Genomic DNA, 17,402 nt, shown 5'->3' with positions numbered 1-17,402 from the left:
AGCGCCTCGGGTGGGACTTCCGGTAGTGGCGAGACGAGAGGGATGGGGCGCGGGATGGGTGGGGGCGTGGTCAGAGCTGGGCGTGGTCAACGGGAGGCGTGGGCTGAGGCAGCTGGGGGCGTGGTCATGGTTGACGGGGGCGGGGCTTTATCGATGGTGGGCGTGGTTATGCTTCCTGGGCGTGGCTAAATAGCTGTTGTCCCTAAGGGGGCGGTGCCTGGGGTGGGTGTGACCTGAGGGGGCGTGGTCAGAATGGGGCACGGGGTAGAGTCCCCTCATACGGGTGGGACAGACGCCCTCTAGAAACTCCCCGTAGAAAAGGGAGACGGTCCTTGTGAGCATGAGCTGAATGTCCCCCTAGCATCAGCGCTGAGCATGCCCTAAACATCGTGACTGAGCATCCCCCAAACTCTAGGGCTGAGCATCCACCCAGCATCGAGGCCAAGCAACACCAAAACTCAAGACTGAGCATCTCCCAAACATGGGGACTGAGAATCCCCCCAAATCCGGACTGAGCACATCCCCAACAACTGGGACTGAACATTCCCCAAAATTTGGGGCTGAGCATCCCCCAGAATTGAGACTTGAGTGTTCCTCCAACCCTGGGGATGAGCATCACCCAGACATCGGGATTGAGTGTCCCCTAATATAAGGACCAGTATAAGGACCCTCAATAGAAGGACCAAGCATCCCACAATAGAAAGACAAGTATAAGAACCTCCCAGAATAAGGACGGAGCGTGGCACAAAGGCTGCCCCGTGTGCGCCGCAGCTGCCCCCCCACCACGATCCCAATTAAATGGGCTTTGAGCAGAGGGGCACCATGGGCTGTGATTGATGAGCATGGAGCAGTAACGAAGGGGAGCAGGGACCCCCTCGAGCCTCTGTCGGGGACCTTTGGGGGTCCCTAAGGGTGGGCACCGCTCATCCCGTCCCACCCCCCCCGTGCAGCAAAATGCGTTAATTAGCGCTGTGTTGGTTAAACAAACCCGTGCGTGGCACCGGGCGAGGCAAGGGGGGCTGCAGCACATCTGGCGGGGAGCGGCCCGGGAGCAATCAGAGCCGTAATTATCCCATTCTAATTACTGGGATTACCGCGGCTGCGACTTTACACATTTCATGAGCTGCAGGCGCTGGAATACATTAACCGCCCCCGGGCTGGGGGGGGCGCGGGGCTGTGGGTTCTTTGTGAGCAGCGGTGGGAGCAGGGACATGGGGGTGTCCTGCGTGTCCCCACTGGGGTGCACTCGCTGTCAGCTCATCCCCAGAGAGGTGGGTGTACCTGCTACCAACCCCATGACGTGTCCCCAAAAGAGTGCGTCCACTGCCAGTCCTGTGACGTGTCCCCCATGGCCCATCCCTGTCCCTGCATCCTCAAAAAGATGCACCCACTCTCAGTGTGTCCCCAGAAGGGAAGCACCCACTGCCACCCCTGTGATATTTCCCCAGCAAGGTGCATCCATTGTCACTGTGTCCCCTAAAGGGATGCACTCGCTGCTAATGTGTCCTCCAAGGGATGCACATGCTGTCATCCCCGTGACACACTCATTGTCACTGCATCCCTGAAGAGGTGCACCCATTGCCAGTGACTGTGACATGTCCCCAGAGGGATGCATCCCCTGTCACTGTGTCCCAAAAGGGGTGTACCTGCTACCAACCCCATGACATGTCCCCAGAGGTGTTCAGCCATTGTCAGCCCACTTGCCAGCATGTCCCCTGAGGGATGGACCCACTGAAACCCTACTAGCATGTCCCCACAGGAGTGCTCTCACCGCCAGCCTTGCTGTGTGTCCCCAAAGCCAGGTCCCCAAGCAGATGCCCCTGGCAATCCCAGCCAGTGTGTCCCAGAGCTAGTTCCCTAAAGGAATGCCCCCATTGCTGCTGTGCCCCCAAAGGGCTGCACCCATCACTGCTCCCACTGGTGTGTTCCCAAAATGAGTACCCGGGGCTGGGTGCCCCAAGTGGCATGGCTGCACATCCCCAAACCCAAAGGTGTCCCCAGCACTGTCCCTTTCCCTGCAGAGCTGCCGAGCTCATCAGAACCCAATTAGAGTGCCTCTCCATAATGCAGGGGATAGGGCGGAGGGGAGGGATGCAAATGAGGTTAACGGTTAATTACATATTGAAAAATTCATTATTCCTCCAGAGCAGCTGATTGCAATGCAGCCCTACATCCCCATTAGAGTTATTTGACCATTTGCAAATGAGACACCGACCCCATGCTCACCCCCTCCTTTCCCCGTCGAGAGACATTCCTGCAGCAAGGTGTGTCCATCCTCAGCTCTCTGCTTTCTTCCCAGATATACTGGGACAGGTGAAACCGGAGCATCGTCTGAGTTAAAGGGATGTGTAGGTGGAATCCGGCATCCCCAAAGTTTGTCTCAGTGTGTGTTAATTGGCATAATTTCCCTCTCCCCACTGAATCAAAGATTGTTTACTCAGAGGCCTCCATCTTCTCATCATTCTCATTGCATTTGAAGCTCTGTTAAATAAGGAGAAGCAGGAAAATACCAAAAAACCCAGCCCAGTGCCATCCTCTGCTGAGCAGCAGTGAGATGCAAACTGAGCCTGGCACTGGCGTTCGTGTCGCACCGAGTCAACCACCACTGCCGGTGGCATGCAACGGTGGGGATTAATTGAGATTCATTTAATTAAGTATGGATGCAGGGTTTGAAATGCCACTGCGAAGGCGTCCTCACCGCGTGGCACCACTGTCAGCAGAGACCAAATGACAGCGATGACAGCAAAACCGAGCAGTTGGTCATTGAACATGGGGAAAAGTCTGTGTGTGGGGCTCCCGGGAGTGCCCCTGTCCGTGATGCTGGTGCAGATGGTCACACATGCCATGAGTGGTGCCCATTCTCAGAAGCACCATGCGTGCAGCCCCGGGGACACGCGAACCGGGGCGGCCCCGCTTGCGCCAGCCTTCAAACCCAATCGCGATGATGAAAAATGAGCCAAAAGCCAAGCGAGCCGTTAGATATCCCCTGACTTGTGCTTACTGCAATGTAGTGACCTGTTCATAATTAACCTCCCGTTGTAAATGAAAAGAAGTATAAACTTATTAACAGCGACAGAGGCCGATGCCAATTAAAGCGGAAGCTGGCGCGGGCTTTCTCGGCGTGCGGCAAAGAGCAGAGGCTGATGAAAGGAGATGAAAGGCACGGGATGCCTGCGGTGCCGATGCAATATTCAGGAGGACGCAGAGCCAGGCAGCGCCCTGCCACTGGGGACGTCCTTCGGGGCTGTGTCCCCAAAGGCGGCGGCGAGGAGCACCCAGCTGCCCCCTGCACAAAGGGCCCAGGCGGGCGGATGGGGAGCGGGCGGATTGCCACGCCCCCGCCTTTGTCTCTCTTTCAAAGCCAATATCCTAGCCCCAGATGGGTTAATACATAATGCAGACAAGCAAGTAATTGGTTGCCTTTGTATGGCCGTCAGCGATCGGTCCCCGGCCCTCTGATCCCCCATTAGTGGTCATGCAAACAACCCTTCCACCCAATTAAGCACAGCTTTGATAGCGCCCTTCCCAATGATGCGCCAGCCCCAAAGCAGCGCTTCGCACATGAGCCACTACCTGTTACCCGGCTTCGGGGACGCGTGGCCCCGCTGCTCTCCGTGCCCCAGCTGCTGAGCCCTGCCTGCAGCCCCCAGCCTGAAGGGAGGCCGGGCTGATGAATGAGCTGGGCTAACTCTGTATTAAAGAGCTGAAAATGGGATGTTAATATACCCCAACTGCTCATCTCGAGAACACATGGGCTCCGGCTTCCCAAAGGCAGCGGTAATGAGGCGGGCTGGGACGCCCACCACCTCCTGCACCTGCCAGGCGTGCAGAGGACAACCTGACACCATTCCTCTAAGGCATGCTGGCATCTTCCCACTGAGCATCCCAGTGCCATCCCACAAAGTATCCCAGTGTGCTCACTGCAAGCATCCTGGTATCATTCCTTAAAGCGTCTGACCATCCTTCTCTAAAACAACCCAGTGTCATTTAGTGAAACGTCCCAGTATTGTCTCCTGAAGCTTCCCAGTATCACCCCTCAGTGCATTCAGCATAATTTCCTAGAGCATCTCAGTGCCTGCCCCAAAAGAATCCCAGTGCATTGCCCTTAAGTATCCCAGTGTGCTCAGCTAAGGTACCCCAACAGCTGATAAAGCTTCCTGGCATCACACTCTGAAACATCATACGATCAACCCCTAAAGCATCCCAGCATCACTACCAGAAGCAAACCAGTTTGCTCTGCAAAAACATTCCAACATCATACCCTAAAGCATCCTGGCATCGTCTCCTAAAACATCTCAGTGTCACCACCTGAAACATCCAGTACACTCCGCACATCAACTCTACAGTATGGCAGTGTTATCCCCTAAAGTATCTACCTATGCTCCACTAATGCATCCCATGTTATCCCCTTTAAGCATTCCACTATACTTCCCTAAAGCATCACATCATCTCCACAATTTTCCAGGCATTATCCCCTAAACATACCATTATCATCCCCCACAGCATCCCAGTACACTCCCCTAAAGCATCCCACATCAACCATCGTGTATGAGTGTTATCCCACAAAGAATCCCATGTCATCCCCTTATGCCCTTCTAAAACATCCCATACCATCCCTCTATGCTCTTCTGAGGCATCCTGCCATCCCCTAGACCATCTTGTGGCATCTCTCCAAAAGCATCCCATATTATCCCCTAAACCATCTCCCTGTGCTTCCCTAAAGCACCCCATGTCATCCCCTAAAGCTTGAAGGCACTACACCCTAAACATACCATTAGCATTGCCCATAGCAAACCGGTACCCTCCCCTAGAGCATCTCACATCAACCCTAGTGTATGTCAGTGTTGCTCCCTAAAGCACCCCACGCCATACCTTAAAGCATCCCCCCAGGTTCCCTAAAGCCATTTTCCCCCGAACACACCATTATCATCCCCACAGCATCTCAGTGCACGTCCCTAAAGCTTCCTGCCTCAGTTTCCTACAGCACCCCACTGTTATCCCCTAGGATGCCCCGCTTTGCCCGTCTCAGGAGGTGCTCTGGGGACCCCCCTGGCCCCCAGCCCCACTGTTGGCTGTCACCCCACTGCCCCTGGTACGCACCCTCCCCCCCCCCCATCCGGCACGCAGCCCTGTTCTGTGTCACACCGCCCTGTATAAATATTCAACACACCACGTTTCCAGGCGGCAGCGGGGGCTCCCGGGGGGTATGCTAATGGCAGGGCTGGATGGGATTTACATCCCCTCACAGGCACGGGGCCGCTCATTTGCCCATACAAATGCCTTGTCGCTTGTCATTACCGGCTGGGCCACCGTGCAGCTCCGTGCCTCAGTTTCTCCATACCGATGCCATCCGCTGCATGCAGGAGGTTCTGATGTGCAGGGAAAAGGACAACTCCAACAAATGGACACAGAGATGAAGTCTCCATAACTGAAATTATGGGGGGAGTACCCAGGCACACAAGCCCTGAGCAAACAACCACTAATCGCCGAATTAAAGGGCAATTAGGCATCGTGGTGGTGGAATCAATCTGCTAGCAGCCCCCCACCTTGCTGTTTGCCCAACTGATTGTGGGGACAAATGGGGGGATTAGCGACGAGGGGTTCCTTTGTCTGCTTTCCCCGTTCCCAAGAGGAGGGTTCAGGAGTGGGGTCACCCCGAGGAGCCCATCACTCTACCTCAGGCCTGGGGTGACCCCCAGGCTAACAGGGAGGGCTGTCTGTCCTGGTCCCAGGCCCAGGACGTGCCCTGTCCTCCCTGCTCAGCTTCTACAGGTGCACAGATTCCCTAACGCCACAGCATTCAATATTCTGGCATCGCTTTCAATCGCCATTCCAGAGAAGTGTTTAGATAATACTTGGACAAACCTGTTATTCTGCAGGTCATTTATTTCTGCTTTTTCCTACCAGGAGTCCCTGGGCTGCTGAAACCCCATCAGGATAAATGGGGAAGGTTTGTGTTATTCTTAAATTAATATTTATTTGCTTCCTCTTCTTTGCCCATGAACAAGAGGGAGCATGAATAATGCATGGCCCTGAAGATGCCCAGATAGGAGCTCTGTATCACTGGGCTCCAAGGATTTTCCTGACTGGGGCGGCCCCCAGATGTTCATGGATGTGCCCCAGAGGAACTCAGATGTGCAAAGATGTGCACCCACCTGCAATGCCAGCATAGTGCCAGATGTGTGCACCCATCCAGGTGTGCTGCACTCTTCCAGATGTGCGCCCAACCCAGTTCCAAGTGCTTGTGGATCTGCTGACAGAAGACCTCCAGGTGTGTGGCCAGATGTGAACTCAAATTTCATTTACATTCCTGGTCGAAAGCACGTGAAGCATTGCCATGCCTCCAGATAGGCACAAATTGAAAGCATCCATATGTCCAGATGTGCTCACACTTGGGCACACACATACCTGCAGATGTGCAATCAGCTGTCACACCAGGGCTTTCCCAGCTGCTGCCCTGCGCAACACCTGAGCCCTCCTGGTGTTTGAGTGCACAGCCAGATGTGAACATCCCAGAGACCCAGTTTACCCACAAAAGGCTGAGCACCAACCCAAGGATGCCTCCAGATGAGAACCCGTGCTGGAGCACATCTCTACCTCTCATCTGCAGGTGTTCATCCAGATGTGCGCATCAAAAGTGGCTCTTCTGGGTGTACCGAGGGGAGCGTGGGCACCTCCAGATGTGCACACAGCTGTTTGCCTGTTTTCTCCCCATCACCCCTTCCCACCTCTTCTCTCCTCTCAGCCCCCCACGCCGCTGCCAGCCGCAGCTTTGTGCTTCTCCAGCCTAGTCATTAGAGGCACTGTAACGAGCCCCTTCCTACACCTGGGGGGTGCGCTGAGGGGCCGCAGTCAGGCTCCAATTAGTGACAGCAGGAGCCAGCTTCGAAAAGGCACATTGCTTCACACATTAGCCTGGCACATTCATAAAACGGCTAATTGCCAATTATGAATTCAGGAGATACGTGGCGACTGTAGAGCCATGGGGTGACGGCTGCCCCAGGGGCAGTGCTGGAGCTGGGACCCAACACAGATTTTGGGGTGAGCTGGGGATCCCCAGCTGCCTCTTCCTCCCATTCCTCCTCTTGAAGCCAAAGCGGAGCCCGATTGGTGGAGCTCACTCGGGACATGCCAAGATTTCAACACTTCCCCCCAACTCCTAGATTCTCCTCTATATGGGACCCCTCCACCCCATCCCTTTGCCCCTCATCCCCTCAGCTCCTCACCCCCAGGTTACTCCCTTATAGGAGAGTCCCACCCCTTCCCTCTGCCCCCACTCTAAGGGTGATATCCCTCCCCATCCCCCCCCGGGACACCCCCTCTCTCTGCTTCCCCCGCTCCGCACCGCTCTGGCCGCGCCCCCGCTCCCCGCCGGGACTGGGGGCGGTGCTGCGGGCTGGGCCGTGCCGAGCTGGGCTGGGCTGGGCTGGGCTGGGTCCGGCCGCGCTTCGCCGAGCCGCGCCGGGCCGTGCCGTGCTGGGTCTGGCTGAGTCGTGCCGTACCGGGTCCGGCCGTGCCGTGCCGAGCCCGGCCGGACCGAGCCGGGCCAGCATGCTGCGGTACCTTCTGAAGACGTTGCTGCAGATGAACCTGTTCGCGGACTCGCTGGCGGCCGAGATGTCCAACTCCTCCGAGCTGCTGCTCGGCATCAACGGCAGCGAAGCCGCGCTCGACCTCCGCAACCTCACCGCCGGCAACGGTACGCGTCCGGCCCCCGGCCCGGCCCCCGCTCCCCTGCTGTCCCGCTGTCCCGCTGTCCCGCTGTCCCGCTGTCCCGCCGTCCCATTCCTCCGCTGTCCCCGTGTCCCGCTGTCCCTATCCCGCCCCGACGCGGGACGCAGCGCGCAGCCCCGCAGCCCCCAGCTGGGACGGACCGGGACCTTCCCCTTGTTCCCGCAACGACCGCGTGTCCCCATACCGGGATCTGTCCCGTGTCTCCAAACCAGCCCCATTTTCTCAAGCCTGTCCCTTGTCCCCAAACTGGGAGTGGCTCCTCATCCCCAAACAGACTGCGTGTCCCCAAACCGGCTCCGTGCTCCCAACCGAGAGCGACCCATGTCCCCAGATAGCTCCCGTGCCCCAAACCAGGACAGCTCCAGCGTCCCCCGACCGACTCCGCATCTCCAAAACGACCCTGTGTCCCCAAACCGACCTCATGCCCCCGCGTCCCCGCAGTTCGCTCCCGTGTCCTCGAGCCGGGACAATCCCCGGGGCACAGCGGGTACTGGAGGTGCGGGGTCGTTCTCCTGAATTTAAAGCACTTTTTCAGTTTCTCCTGGTTTCTTTGAGCCCGAACTTTTTGTTCCGTTTGGGTCCAGAGTGGCCGATCCGCGTTGGGAGCCCCGCGGGACACCGTATCCCACCGCAGCCGGATGGGCTCAGGAGGGGGCACGGCGCGGACCCCCCCTGCCAATTAGCCCCGTGCCCAGCTGCGGCCCCCACCCCGCTGCTCCCCCCTACCCCCCGGAACTCTGCAGCATCCTATCCCCATGGCAACGCATCCCACCCCCATGGCAACGCATCCTGTCGCTATGGCAACGCATCTCTCCGCCCCGCAGGGGTGCCCCCCCCTCCCCGGTCCCTCTGCTGGTGCCACGATCGCCACGATCCCCCCAGCCCCTTGCAGGCTGGCACCTGCGTGCACCAGGCACTGCGAGACAGCAGTGACACTCCGCGACCGAGAGCCGAACTGCAGCTCCGGCGCTGCCACGCGGCCAAGCGGCAGCGGGGACACGGGGGGTACACGGCGGGACGCAGCGGTGGTGGCACTGGGGACACATGGGCCACGTGCGCGATTTATAGTTCCTCCCCCGTTTTGGGGTCTCCTTGTGCTCAAAACACTGCTGGGCTCTGGCGTGGCACAAATCCAATGTAGACACCGACGTTAATAAGCGTTAATTAATCTTCCTGCCCTAACGGTAGGGATTTCCCTGGATCCATTGAGAAGACCCATATAACCAGTGGAGAAGGACGATTTTTTCTTTTCCCTTTCTTTTTTCCTTTCTTTTTTCCTTTCTTTTTTCCTTTCTTTTTTCCTTTTTCCTTTCTTTTCTTTTTTTCCTTTCTCCTTTCCTTTCCTTTCCTTTCCTTTCCTTTCCTTTCTCCTTTCCTTTCCTTTCCTTTCCTTTCCTTTCCTTTCCTTTCCTTTCCTTTCCTTTCCTTTCCTTTCCTTTCCTTTCCTTTCCTTTCCTTTCCTTTCNTTTCCTTTCCTTTCCTTTCCTTTCCTTTCCTTTCCTTTCCTTTCCTTTCCTTTCCTTTCCTTTCCTTTCCTTTCCTTTCCTTTCCTTTCCATTCCATTCTCCTTTCCATTCTCCTTTCCATTCTCTTTTTTCTTTCCCCAACCCCACATCTCTGAGAGTCCCACACATTTCCTGCCCTGCTCCCTCCTGGCCTTGCTCCCCCCCTCACCAGCACCCACCAGGGAGGGGACACACCAGAGTGACATGGGGGGACACCAGCACTTCCCCTCTGCAGGCTGAGCCCCAGCCACTCTCCATCTCATGCCCCGCTGCCCGTGCATCCCTGGGGCTATGCCACGCACTTTCCCAGGCTCCCACCCACGGCTGGAGGACTCTGCTCCCCGCATCGTGGAGCACCCCTCGGACCTGCTGGTGTCCAGGGGCGAGCCGGCCACGCTGAGCTGCAGGGCAGAGGGCCGCCCATCTCCCACTGTCGAGTGGTACAAGGATGGTGAACGTGTGGAGACGGACCATGAGGACCCCCGCTCTCACCGCATGCTGCTGCCCAGCGGCTCCCTCTTCTTCCTCCGCATTGTGCATGGCCGCCGCAGCAAGCCCGACGAGGGCATCTATGTCTGCGTGGCCAGGAACTATCTGGGTGAAGCCACCAGCAGGAACGCCTCGCTGGAGGTGGCTGGTGAGCCCCTGTTGCATGGTCCCCATCTCCATCCCCATCCTTGTCCCCGTCTCCATCCCCATCCCTATGCCCATGGTCTCTGAGGTCCCACACATCTCCAGCCCCACACCCTTCTGGCCTTGCCCCTCCTCAGACAGTGTCTCAGGGGCAGGAATGTCGTCCCATTGAGTGCTGGAAAACATTGTCACCTCAGAAAACAACTCTTTTTGAGGGGGATTTGGGGATCTGAGGAGTCTTCCAGACTTCCTCTGTTTTCCCGTTGTCACCTCTGATCTGGGCTACTGCCAGCCCTCTGGGGACAAGGGACTGACCACTAAATGAAAGTAAGTGAAAATGATGTCCCAGATGACACCCCTCAGCTTCCTTCACTTTGCCTGTTGGGAGGCACAGTGGTAGGTCCTGGGGGCTGGGATGAGCTCCAGCAATGGGGTGATGCGGGGTTTGGGGGGATTGAGGGCAGGGTGAGGGGATGGTGTGACAAGCGGGATGGGGACAGATGCAGGATGGGGTTCAATCTGTCATCCATATAATGGCTTGGTTTGAGCACTGGGAGAAGGCACTTTTTGCCCCAAAAAGGGGCTTCTGCAGCAAAAGGAGTGTAGGGATGGGGAAACTGAGGCACGGCCGACGTCACAGCCTCTGTCCCTGCAGTGCTGCGGGATGATTTCCGACAGTCTCCTGGGGATGTGGTGGTGGCGGCGGGCGAGCCGGCCGTGCTGGAGTGCATCCCACCCCGCGGGCACCCTGAGCCCACCGTCACCTGGAAGAAGGACGGCACCCGGCTCAGCGACAAGGACGAGCGCATCACGGTGAGGGCCGGGGAGTCCCCACAACAAAGAGATCCGTGTTTGGGCCTCGGCTGAGTGCGGCTCCCCGGCAGATCCGTGGTGGGAAGCTGATGATGGCCACCACGCGCAAAAGCGACGCCGGCATCTACGTCTGTGTGGCCACCAACATGGTGGGGGAGCGGGACAGCGAGCCGGCCGAGCTGGTGGTCTTTGGTGCGTGGGGATGGAGAGGCAGCTCTGGGGGGTTGGTGCCAGTACGGGGGCTCACGGCAGCTGCCCCGCAGAGCGCCCCGTGTTTGGCAGGCGGCCTCAGAACCAGGCGGTGCTGGAGGACCAGGCGGCCGAGTTCCCTTGTGAGGCACTGGGGGACCCCCCGCCCACTGCCCGCTGGCGCAGAGAGGACGGTGAGCTGCCGGCGGGAAGGTGAGCGGGGTGAGGGGCGGGAGGGGGGTCAGCACGTCCCAGTCTGGGGTGGACGTCAGCAATGTTCTGGGTGTTCGTGTAACCCATCCGTGTCCTCATTGCATCCCAAACCTTCACATCCAGCATCCCCGTGACATCCCACACCCCCATGGTGTCTCACATCCCCATGACATCCTCCATCCCCGTGACATCCTGCATTCCTATCACATTCCACATCCCCATTTGCATCCTGCATCGTTACACCCAAAATCCTGATCACATCCCAAATGTCTATCATATTCTATATCCCCCTGATGTGCCACATCCTCCTCACTCTTCACATACTCATCCCATCCCACATCTGCATCACACCCCACATCCTTGTTGCATCCTCCAAACTCATTGCATCATGCCTCTCCATCCCTATTGCAACCACACCGTCCATCCTTGTTGCATCCTGCATCCCCATCACATCGCCATCATATCCCACATCCCCGTGGTACCCTCGTGGCACGTGGTGCCCTGCCGGCACCTTGGGCTCTGAGGTCTCTCCCCAGGTGGGAGCTGCTGGCTGACAATACATTGAGGATCAGTCGGGTGCGGGCGGAAGACGAGGGAACCTATACCTGCATGGCCGAGAACAGTGTGGGCAGGTCAGAGGCCTCGGGCACCCTCACTGTGCGTGGTAAGGGGGGACTCCAAGTGTGTGTGCAAGGGTTAAGGTTATGGCCAGGGTTAGGGCATGGAACAGCTCCCCGGGGCAGTGGGCATGGCTCCGAGCTGCTGAAGCTCAGGGAGTGTTGAGACACTGCTCTCAAAGGGCTTGGGTTTTGGGTGATGCTGTGTTTGGACTCGATGAGCCTTGTGGGTCTGTTCAGCTGCGGATATTCTGTGATTCTGTGCCTCCCTCCCTCCCTCCCTCTGTGCCAGTGCCCCCGCAGCTCCTCACTCGGCCCCGCAACCAAACTGTGCCCCCTGGCCAGAGTGTGACCTTCCAGTGTGAGACCACAGGAAACCCTCCTCCAGCCGTGTTTTGGCAGAAGGAAGGCAGCCAGGTCCGTCCCCTCCCCACCTCCACCCCCACAGCACCCCACCGTGCACCAAAACCTTTTGCCTCCCCCCCTGCCCAGACGCTGCTGTTCCCCGGGCAGTCCCCGCCGCCTGCCAGCCGCATTTCAGTAGCATCCAGTGGTGCCATGACCATTGCCGCCGTGCAGCCCACCGACGCCGGCTATTACCTGTGCCAAGCCATCAGCGTGGCTGGCAGCGTCCTGGCCAAAGCGCTGCTGGAGGTGGAGGCAGGTAGGTGGTGGTGATGGGTGGCAATGCTCCAGGCACCGAAGCAAGGGGGTTCACTCGACTTTTTCGGCATGGCAGCGCCTGCTGAGCCCCGACCGCCAGTGATCCGCTGGGGCCCTGCCAACCTGACGGTGCTGCCGGTGGGGGCCACGGTGCGGCTGCCCTGCTGGGCTGATGGTGAGCCCCCACCCCACGTGGGCTGGCTGAAGGATGGATGCACTGTGCCGAGCTCTGAGAGCCGCGCCAGCCTGCTGGAGAATGGCACTCTGCAGATCAGCAGCCTGAGGGTGAGCTGCACCGGCACGGGGGAACAGGGAGACAGAGGTGGAGCTGGGGGGGCACTGGGATTGCTGAGGGGGAATTTGAGCAAGAGGTGATGGGTCCAAACGGTGGAGGGTGCTCAGAGTGATGGTTACTCAAGGCAATGGGTGCCCAAGGTGGGAGGTACCCAAGGTGATGAGCATCCAAGATGATCTGTACCAAAGGTGATGGGCCTTCAGGGTAACAGGTGCTCAGGGCGATGGGGCAGGAGCTCTTCCCCTTGCAGGTGACAGACTCAGGCCAGTATGAGTGCGTGGCCACCAATTCGATGGGTGAGATGCGCTGGAGTGGGTCCCTGCAGGTGCAAGGTGAGTCATGGGGATGCTGTGGGACCAGAGATGCTGTGGAACTGGGGATGCAGCTTCCGTGGATCTCAGTGCCTCTGCCCACAGGTGATGGATCTCACCTTTCCCCACCATCCCCAGAGCCTGGCATCCTTCCAGGGCCACCCTCCACACCCCTGGTCACCAATGTCACCAAAAGCAGCGTCACTCTGACCTGGAAAGGGAATGAGCAAAGCGGTGGCACTGCAGTCACCTACATTGTGGAAGCTTTCAGGTACCCCGCAGAGCTCCTCTCCAGATTCAGGGGTGACAAGGTGACACGGTGCCACCTTGCCATGGGCCACCTCTGTGCTCTGGCAGCGAGGCCAAGGGTGGCCCATGGCAGACAGTGGCGGCCAATGTGGAGGGCGAGACACACACAGTGCGAGGCCTTGTTCCCGACACCGTGTACCTCTTCCTGGTGCGGGCACTCAACGCCCATGGGCTCAGCAACCCCAGTGGCATCTCAGAGCCCGTCCGCACACAAGGTGAGACCCAGCAGAGGTGCAAGGGGACACAGCATCCTGGGTGCACCCGCACTCCCACACACCCAGTTCCTGCCCCTTTTCAGCGGACACCAGCCCCACACCACAGCTGCCCCCAGAACTGGCACGTGTGGCTGTGCACCTGCAGGAGCCCGTGGTGCTGCCGCCGGGAGCCGTGCGCCTCGCCTGGACCGTGAGCATGGAGACGCGGTGGGTGGGAGGCCATGCGGTGCTGCACCTCCATGACCCCTCTTTATCCCCCGTGTCCTCAGGTGGAGCCCCCGTCGCCCTCCGTGCAGGGCTACCAGGTGCTGTACCGGCAGCGTGGTGGGCGCTGGGAGGCATGGGATGTGCGGGCACCAGGCGAGCGGGGGGCTCTGCTCACCGGGCTGCGCCGCGGCCAGGACTACGAGGTGAAGGTACGGCCCTACTACCTGCACCTCCACGGCCCCGACAGTGCCGTGCGTGCCCTGCGTACACCTGAGGCAGGTGAGTGTGGGGCTGGGGGTGCAGGGCAAGCCTGCCATGAGATGCACCGTGGCCGTGATGTTCTGCATCCCACAGCCCCCAGTGCTCCACCACGGGCTGTCAGTGTGGCTGGAAATGGCACCAGCGTCCGCATCTCCTGGCAGCCTCCGCCACCAGCTGAACAGAATGGGGTCATCCTCGATTACCGAGTAAGTGGGGCCTGCAGGGTCCTGCATCCCACTACATCCCATATTCCCACTGCAAGTCACATCCCCACCAAATCTGCATCACATCCCACATACATGTCATATCACTCATTCCTATAACTTCTCGCATCTCTATCCCATACCATATCTTTAATATATCCCATATCCGCATCACAGCCTGCATCCCCATTGTATCGTATATCTTCTTCACATCCTACATCTCCGTTGCATCCCACGTCCCCATAGCATCTTGCTTCTCCATCTTGTTCCACCTCCCAAGTGCATCCCACAGCTCCACTGCATCCTACGACTCCATCACTTCCCAATCTCCATCTCATTCCACATCCATATGACACCCTATGTCTTGATTTCTTCCTACATCCCTACCACATCCTGCATCCCCCTTGCATTCTGCATTCCCATCGCATTCCACATCTCCACTGCATCTCACATTTCCAACACACTACACATCCCCACCCCCCATCCTGACACTACACCTCTGCCCCAGATCTGGTGCTTGGGCAACGAGAGCCGCTTCCACATCAATCAGAGTGTGGAGGGGACGGTGCTGGCCACAGTGCTGCGGGGGCTGGTGCCTGGTGTCCCCTATCATGCTGAGGTGGCTGCAGCCACAGGGGCAGGTGTGGGTGCTCGCAGCGCGCCCATCTCCATCCGCATTGGTGAGTGTCCTCACGGCGGTGCAGCACCTGTGAGTGGGGGGTCTCTGTGGGGCTGGGAGCCAGGGATGGCTGCTCGGCACTGCTGGCATCCCACCTCGTGTGCTTGCAGCACCCCCGGTGGAGCAGGACATGGGGCCGGTGGGATGGGGCCGCATGGCGGAGCGCATGGCTGCGGTGGCGAGGCGGCCGGCCTTCATCGCTGGCGTCAGCGGTGCCCTCTGGCTCATACTTGCTGTGTTTGCTGTGTGGCTCTATAGCCGCCGCCGCCGCAGGAAAGAGCTGAGCCACTTCACAGGTACAGGTCACAGCCTGGAACCCCCATATGCTGCCCACCCCGCACCTACACAGGGTTTCTTGTTGCAGCCTCCTTTGCCTTTGCGCCCACGGGTGCATCCATGGGTGCTGTAGGGCCACGTCACGGCCCCGCTGCGTCCTCGCTGCCACCCCCAGCACTGTCCACACTCACCTTCCCACACACCCCGGTACCGGCACACAGCAGCCCCAGGTAACACCGTGGTCCCCAGGGCCTGCAGCCTGGCCAGGGGCCCCCATCACCACCCGTATCCCTGCAGGAATGCTCACCCGTGGCTGGCGGATGCGTGGCGTGGCGGTGGCCTGGATGCCACTGAGAGATACTACAATGGTGAGGGGCTGCAAGGAGCTGGCGGTGTGCTGGGGGTGGGACCGGCCCTAACGGCGTGGCCACGCTCTGCAGAGGCCGGCATCTCACGCTACATCGCCCAGACGGAGCCCTTCGGGCCTGGGAACACTGAGGGGCCCATCTACAGCAGCATCGAGGCAGGGAGCGAGGAGCTGCGCACCTTCCACCGGCCCTGCTCGCAGCACGGCCCTGAGACCCTGTATGGCCACCCGCCCCCCGGGCACGGTAGGATCATGTCAGTGGGGGGATACTGGCGTGCGTCCCTGTGCCTGCAGCCCCACATCCCTCATCCCAAAGGGAAAAACTTGGGGAAAGCGGTGCAGACGCCGGTGCTGAGCTGGACAGAGCTACTGCCCCCGCCGCCCTCGGCCAGTGAGCTCAGCCAGTACACTGAGGAGGAGGAGGAGGAGGAAAAGGAGGAAGAAGAGGAGCTGAAGGAAGAAGAGGATGGCAAGTGAGTGCGCATGGCTGGGTGGGCTGGGGTGTGCTGACTCCAGTGCCCACCCTGTGCTCCCCACAGCTCTGGGCTGGAGGAGCACTGTCCTTCCACTGAGGATGCCCCCCGGCACGCTGCCTCCTCACCCGCCACCCCCACCAGCTGCTGGGCCCCAGCTGCACCGGCCCCTATGCCCCACGAGGACACTCACAGCCTGCAGCGCTTCGACAGCCCCCGTTCACCCCGGTAGGAGATGTCACATCACCCCATGTCCCATCACCATATGGCCACACCAGCACAGTGGGACCATCACTATCCATGTGTGATGCTATCGTGGGCCCAAGGTAGAACAACCTGCCTGGGACATGGCAATCCAGCCATGCCACCAGGCCCAGCTGTGCTGCTGCAATTCAACCCTGCAGTTGTGATCCAGCTGTGCAACTGCACTCAAGCCATGTAGCTGGAATTCAGCTGTGCTGTCATTGGCCAGATGTGCTGTTGCAATCCAGTTGTTCAATTGCATTCCAGGTGTGCTGCTGGCATCCAGCTGTGCCGCTGCAGCCAGGCTGTGCCATTACAGTGCAGCCACACAGCTGTCATCTAGACATGACCCTTCCATCCCACCCCAGTGTGCCACCGCTCTGCCCTGCTCTGACACAGCACAGCACTGGGGTGTCCCGCTGTGCCTCCCTCTCCCCCCACTCCTTTCAGACTGCCCCACGTCACCCCATGTCCCCTCCTCCCCAGGAGGCCTCCACGTGGCACTGGACCCTCGCCGAGCCCCCCACTGAGTCCCCGCAGCCCAGACACAAGCAAGGGCCCCGTGCCCCGAGCCCACCGCCCCCACGGCGCAGGTGAGCCCCGCAATGCCAGCACAGGGCTTGGGGGTCTTTCACTATCTGGAAGGTGTCTGACACGCCATCTTCCCCAGGGAAAACCCGCTCAGAGACCCAGAAGAGCCACCCAAAGCCCAAAGGCGGCCGCTACCCTCGGGAGCAGTGGATGGGAGGTGAGTGTGAGCCCAGGGGGGGCCGGGGGCTGCCCGTGGCGCTCAGCCCCCGCTCTGTCCCCGCAGCAGACCTGCCGCCACCCCCACTGCCACCTCCGGGCGAGACCCCCTCGCCCAGCCGGGAGCCGAACGGAGCTGAGCGCAGAGCTGCCCATCGCCCGCCCCGCCAAGGTGAGCCGGGAGCCGGCCACTGCGCCAAACCGCCGGCAGTGCCACCGACTCGGCGCCGTCCCTCCCCGGCAGGTGACGTTGTCCCCTACAGCAAACCCTCCTTCCTGGCCCGCGGCTGCTCCACCGCCGGCAGCGCCTCGTCCTGCGGCTCCTCCGGCTCCCGCGGGCACGGCTCAGGGCGCAGCCCCCGCCCGGACCCCCTGGCCCCCCGCCCGCCGCAGGAGGAGCGATGAAGCGGCACGGGGACGGTGACACAGGGACGGTGACACAGGGACGG

General features: G+C 59.7%; 1 protein-coding gene across 15 annotated transcripts; it reads left to right on the top strand.

Annotated features, from left to right (window-relative positions):
• ROBO3 (roundabout guidance receptor 3) lies at positions 7,443 to 17,400 on the top strand. Of its 15 annotated transcripts, none has more exons than XM_021376082.1 (26): positions 7,443 to 7,699; positions 9,550 to 9,876; positions 10,528 to 10,685; positions 10,757 to 10,877; positions 10,949 to 11,087; positions 11,624 to 11,751; positions 11,997 to 12,121; positions 12,197 to 12,368; positions 12,444 to 12,652; positions 12,913 to 12,994; positions 13,079 to 13,244; positions 13,331 to 13,497; positions 13,581 to 13,687; positions 13,767 to 13,983; positions 14,059 to 14,171; positions 14,677 to 14,848; positions 14,958 to 15,143; positions 15,212 to 15,353; positions 15,421 to 15,491; positions 15,564 to 15,734; positions 15,807 to 15,963; positions 16,030 to 16,191; positions 16,693 to 16,799; positions 16,877 to 16,954; positions 17,021 to 17,125; positions 17,198 to 17,378. In XM_021376082.1, exons 1-26 carry the CDS (start codon positions 7,552 to 7,554, stop codon positions 17,356 to 17,358), a joined length of 3,891 nt encoding a protein of 1,296 aa, XP_021231757.1. In that variant the 5' UTR covers positions 7,443 to 7,551; the 3' UTR covers positions 17,359 to 17,378. The 15 variants fall into 15 exon arrangements, with proteins under 15 accessions (XP_021231757.1, XP_021231755.1, XP_021231754.1 ...); XM_021376080.1 differs by having other exon boundaries at positions 13,064 to 13,244; positions 17,024 to 17,125; XM_021376079.1 differs by having other exon boundaries at positions 13,064 to 13,244.

Source organism: Numida meleagris, chromosome 23 (assembly GCF_002078875.1).
Source record: "Numida meleagris isolate 19003 breed g44 Domestic line chromosome 23, NumMel1.0, whole genome shotgun sequence".
NCBI classification, from domain to species: Eukaryota; Metazoa; Chordata; class Aves; order Galliformes; family Numididae; genus Numida; species Numida meleagris.
This window is presented reverse-complemented; position numbering and strand designations above follow the sequence as displayed.